Raw genomic sequence first — 9,880 nt, 5'->3', positions numbered from 1 at the left:
TTTTTAATCAACTATGCTCATGGAAGACTCCTGAGTAACCAAATGATATGACAAATGTGATTGCCTGGACTTTGGACCCGACTAACCCACGAGTTTGGCAAATGGTACTTTTTTTCATTAACTAGCTAACACACCCCCCTAGTGACTAGACAAGAAACTGCACTGTCGGAATGGACTAAGTCAAAGCATTCGCCTGTGATGTCTTTCAATTCAAAGCCAAAGGAAAATGAAGTTCATGTTTTAACCCGTCTGATTGGAGGTGGCCATAAATTCCCAATTGACTGTACCATTTTGCCTCCCCTGAATATGGCAAACGGCAAATACTCATATTAACTCACAATTAGCAAAAACTACTTATTTATGCATTTTGCGTTGTGTAGAATAATTGATAATAAATTATTAATAATAATCTTTAAAACTCAATCATTCTCAGCTCAACTACAAAGAATCTCTTTAAACATAAAGCGAAAGTGTGATTGGCAAGGACATGTCATACATGTTACACCACAACAATAAGTATACCAGCGAGTGACGTGTCTTTAAGATGTCAAACTCACTCACCGAAATAATGTATATTTTTACTTTTTAAATATATTTTTGGGGGCTTTTATGCGTTTAATCTGATAGGACAGTGCAGAGTGTGACAGGAGGCAAGTGAGGGAGAGAGATGGGGTGGGGATCAGGAAATTACCTACAGTTGGTCACACTCGAACCTGGGCCCCTCAAGAAACATGAACCCAATAAATATGTTTTTTTCACCAAACACAACAACAAACACATCTGTCAAAAAATAAGAAAACACTCCATTCACGGGAGGCTGATTTTATTGTCCTCAGGTAAGACACAAGTTAATAATTTACAAGTCGGCATGTTTATCATTATGACAGAACAAGTGAACTCCCTGAAAATGGATTTTGTACAACCAGTGGACGGATGGATGCAGAAGAGACAAAGATGCAGTTACTTCTTCTTGGGAAGGGCTGCATTTACCAGCCAATAGATGACATACCCTGTGCCTGCAATAGAATGGCATCGCTGTTACTGCATGGAGAGCATATGAAGACAGAGGGTACCAACACAAAACTGCAGCTGTGCTTTATTGCAGTACCCTATGGTAGCCAAAAAGGTTATTCAAGGAATTGTACAATGGCTCGCATATTTTACAATTATCTTTGGGATCGAAGATCATCATGACAATGGTCGGGTTTCCCAAAAAAGTTAAGAAGCTCTTAAGTCCCAAGAACTTCTTAGGAGCGTTCTTAGAACATTCTCACAACGCTCCTAAGAAGTTCTTAGCACTTAAGAGCTTCTTAACAATTTTGGGAAACCCGGCCAATAAGTGTCTGTGGTCTTTACACACAAAACGAATGACGGAGAAAGTTGCTGGGCTTAAAATTAGAGGTTAATATAACTCACCCAAGATAGTCAATCCCATTGTGGCCCTGTAGAGGATTGCATCGCCCACACCACCCTTCAGGTGAACTGGAATACCATTGTCCTCCTGATGGAGCACACATAGCATAATCTTTTCCGGCCAAATAATTGATGCCAGTACCGCTTGTGTCACAAGACAATATAAAGCAAAACTGTAACTAAAGCAAAAAAAAAAAGTTGAGAGTTTAAACTCTTTCTTCCAAAGTGACTGGCATCCCTGGCATGCCAATTATTCTGTGTGTCCGCAGGCTTCAAGAAGGTGTGGGGTGTGGGGGCAAGGGAGTACAAGATGCTAATGCAAAATCTGCACAATCGTATAGGAGGGCACACCATCGGCACCTTGGCACAAACACCAACATGCATGCTCACACTCACTAACAATGATAAATCAAATTAAGGGATCTGGGATCTTTATATAATATGCATAACCTTAACATTAAAGTGCAATTTCTGTCACTGAGCATACCAACTAAATCTGGATGGGCATCTTGTTAGAATGTAACCAGATGATCTCCGGACAAGTCAGACCCAGTGAACCATTTTACAGTAAATGGTTTTAATCACATCTGATATCACCATTCAACATGGATTACTCCTATAGTCAGTAGTAGGGAGTCAGACCAACCCTTCCCAACACAGCACTGAAATCACAACAGCCAGTGCTGTGTCCAAATGTGATATCTGAGACATATAGTTAATATAAGTTAGTATTGAGAAATAACACAAACGTAAGCCATATTAGATCCATGAAAAAAATTGATGTCTTTGCTATGTTCATTCCCATTTCCCTCTCATGCAATTAAGACTTACTTATTTGTTCAACCGCTGGAGAGCTTGTGCACCTTGAACAGACGGCAAGTTATGTAAATAATGTGCTATATTCCTGTTTGAAAGTTTCACTGTTCAATGATGGGCCCTTCGTTTAATAAATAGGCAAAATGGTTGTTTTTCCCTTTCTTAGTATTAGAATAGTAGATTTGCCTACTGCATCTCCCACGTAAGGCTTTCCTTGAATTTACAACCAAGTGAGAGATTATATGGTCTGTGCAAAATGTTGGTGAAAGACAACTCACCTGAAACATCTTCTGCTTCTGGGGCACCCGATTTACCACCTGCTTGTTAGCAGTGGTGCTCAGCATCCGCCGAGACACCTGCTGCAATGTCTGCAGAAGCACACCCGAAAACCCCCATTAATAGAAAAGGTGGCAGTCTGAGGCCAGACAACATTCATCTAACGTTAAAACAACCTAACCCACAAGTGGCCGCAACCTCGTTTTCAAAGTTGCTTCGGCCATTTACGTTGCGATGAAGTTCACGTCGCTTGAAGCCACTTAAACTGTAAGAACGTGTGTGCATGTAATATAACTTCAGACTTATCCCTCGGCCAACTACTTAACATTCCTTGCCCATTTCTTCAGTAAATACAAATATATTTGCATGTAGAGACATTTTTTTAAATTCAGATTAATCAAGCTGATCACTCCCGGAAGTGTCTGTGCTTCCCCTTTGTTATGCTAGCTAGCGATATAATAACTTTCCAGCTGTCTGGCTAGCTGATATAGTCATACTGTCCTTCCATGACCGCCAACTGGATTTCATTAACATTATATTCCCCATGAATCCACATTTCTTACAAAAACTACATGACAAACGAAAATAATCACCTGCATCGGTCTGACATATGATATGTCATAGTCGATTGTTTGCAATGTACAAAAATCGATCTGAAATACACAGGATACTTACCATGACCTGCTTATACATCTTTAACCGGCTTTGGAGTCAAATAAGGACACGAGATGGCGCGCGTGTCGTCTGCTACTTTAGTGACCTCGTATCCGACAACAAACCCCGTTTATCAAAACTAAGAGCGCAACCATGCAGCGTCTACAACTCGTTTTTAGAGGGTTTCGGTCACGTCCCCCTCTTACAAATTTGCTTCTAATTGTAATTATGTAATTGTGTAGATTGCACCTGCATTAGTTCTGGAAGCCTGCATAGCCAATTACTTGTGAGACTTTTATTCTGACGTTTTTCAATGGTTCATTGCTGTGGTTGTGTTCAATGCCTTACCCCCAAAAGAATATACCGTCCCCTACTGTACATGAAGACAAACTGTCGTTGAAATGCAGCACGTAGACTACCTCCATGGAAGCAACATGTTACCAGCCCAGTTTCTCATAAATAAATACACTAATAAATAAAACGATAAAGGTTTTTTTTTTTTTCATTTAATTTTTATTTGTGTAACATACGGGTTAAATTGCACACTGGCATTACGTTTTTTTGTTTGTTTTTTTGTCAGCATACTGGATAAAGGAAATCTATGACAATGCAGAAGTGCAAAATATGTTGTGAACAGAAAAAAAAAACTCCAGGTCCTGCCACCTCAGTGAAAAGAATATAATAAAATATGGAATAATCATAAAAGGCCCCCAGATCTTCATGAGATAAATCACAAATGATCACTCACTCTGTTTTTAAAGTCTCTTGCTACTTTGAAATATTTACATAGTCATCTCTTTTGGGACCTTTAACATAAACCAGCTTAATTATCTTTACACCCTGCATACAGCTAAATCCATATGGCACACAGATTTGCAAAGCCCTGCAAAGAAAGTGGCAGCATGTGACCTAGGCAAAAACGTAAAATGAATAAAGGCCACCTCTAAAAGATGTTAACAAAAGCCTAGCTGGCCACTACTGTGGACATCATGTAAACTGACAAAGTATGACATGTATTCATTCAAACGGCACAAAATAACACTGTTCACATCCTTTGTTACGAACACCAGTAAAAAAATGTCTGAATAGAACATTCTCATAATGGCAGTATCTAAAATAACCCTTGTGAATAGCCTGTTTTTTTTATATTATTTCCTTGACATAGAGCATTCCAATCAGTAGTAACACCAGCACAATGTCCAAGGGGAGGTCCCAGTATTTCCTCTCAAGCATACAACATTAGTCATAATCACATCATAATGCAATATCAGAATCAGAATAAAAAATAAATACACTTCCAAGTTTAACTATATCTTAGTCCTCTGACATCCTGTCAATTAACATACACAAGCAGACGACCCAAATGCACATACACACACACATATAGGCACACAGAGCAGACGTAATGGCAAAAGCTTGCACCACAACAGTCTTTCTTCATCATGCATGCTCTTGGCCAGACAGACCAGCATGCAGACCACTGCTGCTGTGGTCACGACAACGCCATCTAGTTGGGGATGTCGGAGCTGCTGCTGCGGTTGCCATGTTTGTGGTGGATGATGAGCAGCACCACGCCCAGGAAGAAGCAGACAGAGCCCACGGTGATGTACGCGATGCCCAGGAAAGGGTTCTTGCCGCCCATCCAGGAGATGGTGCTGAGGATCATGCGCTTGCGGCCCTCAAAGCTACGCACGGGGTAATCTGGTGCATCAAGTTAAGGGGGATTACAAAACACATAGACTCACAGGACAGCGGATTATGTTACAGGGAGCTGCTTGAAGACGTGTTGGGAAAAGCACAATCCTCCTTTGGGCGTTCAACCTGCAACCGTCTACATAGATACCAGCCAGGTAGATGGGCTTAAAAGGAGGGGTTATGAGTGAGTTATTTTCAAGTGCGAGGTGCACACACATTTACCGTAGTCATTTGATTTACCCCTACATTTGAAAGAGATTCCTTAACTGTTAAAAGTCACATTGACTTCAACATTTTACTTACATACAAAGCCATAAATGGCAGGGCACCTGAATATATCAAAGATCTTCTAGTCCCATGTAACCCACCTAGATCTTTATGGATCACAAAATGCTGGACTTCTTGTAATCACAAGAATTTCAAAAACTACACAACAGTAGGAGGCAGAGCTTTTCGTTACCACGCACTCCTCCTCTGAATAATCTACCTCCCTCAATTCTATTAGCAAACACTCTCCCTAGTTTTTAAGTCTAGACTTAAAACATATCTCTTTAATGCTTCCCATAGTTAGGTACTATGCAGTGTGGAACTTCAACCATCTCAGGGTCTTATTGGAATGGACCACCTCTGCTGTGTGCTCGTGTGACTGCTGCCCCAGTCATGCGTCGCATGGTGGCCACTGACCACACCTGCGCTCTGTCTTGTCATTCAACTCCCTCTGCTCCCCCCTCTCTTTCAACTCTCCCTTTCTCTCTCTATAGTATAACATTATGTATTACCATCGGTATACTTATTAATACTAATCATCATGATTTATAGTAATACTAACTCACCCTGTATCTCTCTTTCTCCCCCCATACCTCACCTGTGAGGTAAACCATTACCATTCATCAGCCATCCTTATGCCTGGCCCTCACCACACCTGAAGTCCCAGGTGTGGTGTGAAGTGTCATGAGACATGTGTAATGATTTGGCGCTCTATAAGTGAAATTCAATTGAAATTGTAGACAGAAATCTAATTTCCTAACGGAATCTCTTGAAATCGGCCATCCAACAGACATATCAAGAAGTCTGAACTCTCACTAAACCCACAACGTACACACTACTAAACAACTGCCACCTCTGCTATCCACCATGACATTCGTGAGCCAACAATGGGCCTCGCCATGACACTTCAGTATTCAGAAATCCTATATCCGGCCGAAACATTCCTCCACTTCAGGTCTCCGACCTTTTTTCCTCCAAGAGCTACTTTGACAAAATGGACATGGCCGAGAGCCTTTTTTCCTCTTTGAGCTACTTGCTTTTATGCTAGTGGTAGCATGCCATGTATTCACATAGCTCATCTCCACCCAAAACCACTGCATAAGATTTGTATGCTATTTAAAGGTTCCTTTCAACTCATTTACTTTCTTTCTTTGTAGACTGTGAATTTGATTTCACTGGAATGTTAACATGTTCCCAAGTGACAGAGTTATTAGATGTATGAGCATCTTCCTCAAACCGATAGTAAAAAAGGATACTGTAGGTGACCTCCAACATATACTCTCCACGTGGCAGTGTTGGCGTCATGCTGTTTGTCCTCTGGATGATGCGGTACAGCTTGCGGAAGGTGGGAAGGGCGGCGGTACGCATCCAAACGATGAAGTCCTCATTGATGAAGCCATTGTTCTCTGGATCAGCACTCAACTCATAAACTGGTTTATTCCAGTTCAAAGGCTTTGAGGTACCTGGAGAAGGATAAACGTTTTTAAATGACTAATACTACTTGACTTCAGGGTATGCTGGTTAAAATTCTATGACCTGTGACTTGGTAATATTTTTCTGTTTTCCTTCAGGACTTGAGTGGTACATCGTTAAATGGCAAAACGTTTGACTGTGGCAGAACATTTCACTATCAAAAATCAGGTTGGCCACAGATAATATGTTACTGTGTGACTTGTGACTTGTAAACATTAAGATTTCTGCCAGCTGAAGACGTGTGCTGCAGGAGACCTCGGTTGTCGTGGGAATACCTTGGAAACTGGCTGTGAGGTTGGCGTTACTGCCTCCAGGATTCCTGAACTTCACGTGTTTGTCTGTCCACCACGCAATACCTTTCTGCACAAGGACAATTTGTGTTCTAGTGCCATTCGGGTCGATGTAGTACAAATCCAGAGTGTCTGTGAAAAAGACAACAACAAAAATCAGTGATCTGCACTCTTGTTATACTGTTCACATAGCTTGTTTTTGGATGATAAATCCGCCTTACCGTTGAACATGCTGTTGGCGATGGCGCCACAAGGGGCAATTGGCTTTTTGTCGCTGGATTCACGGTAGGGCTCGCATTCCTTGCTAGGACTCTGTTGGTATATTTGTATTAAAAAGCTTATTTAAGAAACAACCAATCAGCACTTGACATGCACTATATGGAACTCACAGAAAAGCAAATGTAAATTTTGGTTGTACAGAATTTTCATCCTCCACAATTTTTCCATGCATGCAAATCCTCCATACTTTCACACACCTTGAGAGAGGAAGTGTCTCCATTGAGCTGGCTATCATCTCTGGATTTCACATAGCGGCGATGGTTCTGGTAGAAGTTTGACAGGCCGTAATACATGAAGACATTACTCTGTGAAAGTAAGAAAAAAAATAAGAATGCAACAATGCATATTGTATGAAATAGTGCAAGATGTACTGTAGCTGTGTGATTATGTTGATAACACTGTAGATTTTTTTTCTTAATATGTAGCATTCCTTAAAAACAGGCCTACTGTGTAATGCACCATGACCTATAACATCAAATAACAGTTTATCAGTCCATTTCTTTTCTTAACAACATTCTGTCTTTAACTGTGCATGTAACTCATCTCCTGGGTTATTCTCTGTCAATTCAGATAAGGTTGTTGCTGTATCTTCTTAAATTATCAAATCTTATCTATAACAAGAATGGGTCCTATGTTGTCTATCCTATGTCTTTATATGAAATTACCTCGGCTTTACAGTCTGAAAATCACACTGTCTGGTAAGCAATGTCTGAGCATTAATATAATGAAAATTATTATTCATAGGCAACCCACAGAATGAAAACCCACAGGTATACAATGTAACCAAGTAAATGCATTTATGTATGAATCACTTTATGGACAAAATTACTATAAACTGTGCTATTTCCGTTTTGATTTTCGTGTTCCTACTAGTTTCCTTATATAGCCTACCATTTCAATGAACATTGGCAAAAAATGCAATCACGCCTTGTTTCATCCTAATATCTTCCCATATGTTGCAGAGACTTCAAATATTGACAAAGTTTTATCAAGTTTGAGCAGGCTAGGAATAGCACTTCTCAAGATATTAATGCCAAACATGGCCTCAAAGATAAGGCACTTCTGAGAGTGTACAAATTATTTTATTTTTGTCTTTATCTTAAAATTATCTTAATTTTGGGACCTAAATATCAGGTAGAGGAACTTTGAGCAAAATGCACCAAACATAGGAACACTGAAATTACTTTCAATTATATTTTTTTCAACACAGTGATCAATAAAATAAATAGCCTGTTGATTGTCTATCCCCCAAAAATAAACTGTGTTGAATGAAATTAATAACAGAAACATGATTAAAAAAAAAATGTAAATGACTAGGTCATATTAATGGCACTTACCTCGAACGGTTGGTCCAAAGTAAAGGGAAGAGAACATTTACATGGTCTAGTGCTATTCCAGCTGAAGTTCTGAGAACAGTTGAAACAGGGACTGGACATGTCGATCCCCGTATAATCAATCTGTAAAGAGGAAGCAACTCATGATCATTAAGAAATGACCACTCGCTCAACTGCAGCTCATACAGTAGGCATCAATGTGTCTCTTTATTCATTAAAGGTAGGTGAGTATCTTGTTTAGTAAGGCTAGCAAAAGATAACGCCTAACGTTATCCTAGGCAAGGCCTAGATCGTAAATAATCATTGATTAGTCAGTACAGCTCCACAAATCTCAGGTGTAACACCAAAGACACCTCGCCAAAATTATATTGAAGTTATCATCATGATTACTGATTATTGAATAGCTCTGCAATACCTAAGTTATGTTGACTTCCTGGCTGCCAATGCTATGAAATGCTAACATATCAACAGGTCAGTACGCCTGATGGATACACTCATTAAGGCATCATGCAAATGTCAGGTTGCTACATTTATTTGTTTTGTATAATTTAACTGTTAACTGAGAATAGCAGAAGCGTAGTAATACAACAGTTGACATTAGCCTGACAAACTCACCTCAAATTCCTTGATGTTATTTGACGTGACATAGAGACCGATTCCGATAGGAATAAATATAAGGCCGATTACGAAAAATGCAGGAAGAACGGTGCCTGCTGTAAGAATAGGTTGCCAAGCTGGCAATCGTTGCTGTTTAAAAGCTGTATTATCGGGCTTTTTGCTGTTCGCTGCTGGTCCACCTGGCCCAGAGGCTCCAGGGTGATGCCCGTCTTCCTCCTTTGCGTTGTAGCTGGACGCCATCATGCCTGCAGTCTTCCGATTGAAACGCTAGCAGTTAGCTAACGTCAACCTAGTAGTTATGGCGAAACAGCTTATCAGTCAGCAAACCTGCTAACTGACTACGTTTTAAAACAGAGAGATCAAATGTCACATCGACGTTAACAATAAGTAAAAATGATTGATAACATCAATCCCATTACTAGCCCGTAGCAACTTGTGTTGTTGTTAGCTCACTAGCTGAGCAAATACAACAGGAAGTAACTAAACGACCACAGAGGCGTGCATTTTACGTAATGACATCAGACGTTTATGACGAGTTCAGATATCTTCATCAGCGAGTTCAGACCTGAAAAACCAAATCGGTCTGACCGTTTTCATTTTAAATGAGCAAAAATCGAGCTTTCAAATCTATATTTCAGTTCGGGAAGGGAGTAATATTTACTGGGTTTTATATTTGTGTGGAGAGCATTCACTCACCATTACTTTTTTATTATGAACTTTATGTAGTCTGTTTTTTTCTGTCAGGAATAATTATCATGCTTCATC

General features: G+C 40.0%; 2 protein-coding genes across 2 annotated transcripts; both read right to left on the bottom strand.

Moving 5' to 3' along the window:
- Positions 1-806: 806 nt before the first annotated feature.
- On the bottom strand, positions 807-3,417 carry LOC134098479 (cytochrome c oxidase subunit 7A2, mitochondrial). Its single transcript, XM_062551530.1, has 4 exons — positions 3,181-3,417; positions 2,508-2,597; positions 1,417-1,501; positions 807-1,016 (listed from the first exon to the last, which is right to left on the bottom strand). The coding sequence occupies exons 1-4, from the start codon at positions 3,196-3,198 to the stop codon at positions 961-963; spliced, it is 249 nt and encodes an 82-aa protein (XP_062407514.1). The 5' UTR covers positions 3,199-3,417; the 3' UTR covers positions 807-960.
- A 243-nt stretch (positions 3,418-3,660) lies between these two features.
- Positions 3,661-9,601, bottom strand: LOC134098478 (cell cycle control protein 50A-like). Its single transcript, XM_062551529.1, has 7 exons — positions 9,113-9,601; positions 8,501-8,620; positions 7,361-7,468; positions 7,106-7,196; positions 6,870-7,016; positions 6,378-6,584; positions 3,661-4,860 (listed from the first exon to the last, which is right to left on the bottom strand). The coding sequence occupies exons 1-7, from the start codon at positions 9,356-9,358 to the stop codon at positions 4,667-4,669; spliced, it is 1,113 nt and encodes a 370-aa protein (XP_062407513.1). The 5' UTR covers positions 9,359-9,601; the 3' UTR covers positions 3,661-4,666.
- Between the last annotated feature and the right edge of the window lie 279 nt (positions 9,602-9,880).

This window comes from Sardina pilchardus, chromosome 12, assembly GCF_963854185.1.
Source record: "Sardina pilchardus chromosome 12, fSarPil1.1, whole genome shotgun sequence".
NCBI classification, from domain to species: domain Eukaryota; kingdom Metazoa; phylum Chordata; class Actinopteri; order Clupeiformes; family Clupeidae; genus Sardina; species Sardina pilchardus.
Note: the sequence above shows the minus strand (reverse complement) of the source record. Positions and strands in the feature narration are given on the sequence as shown.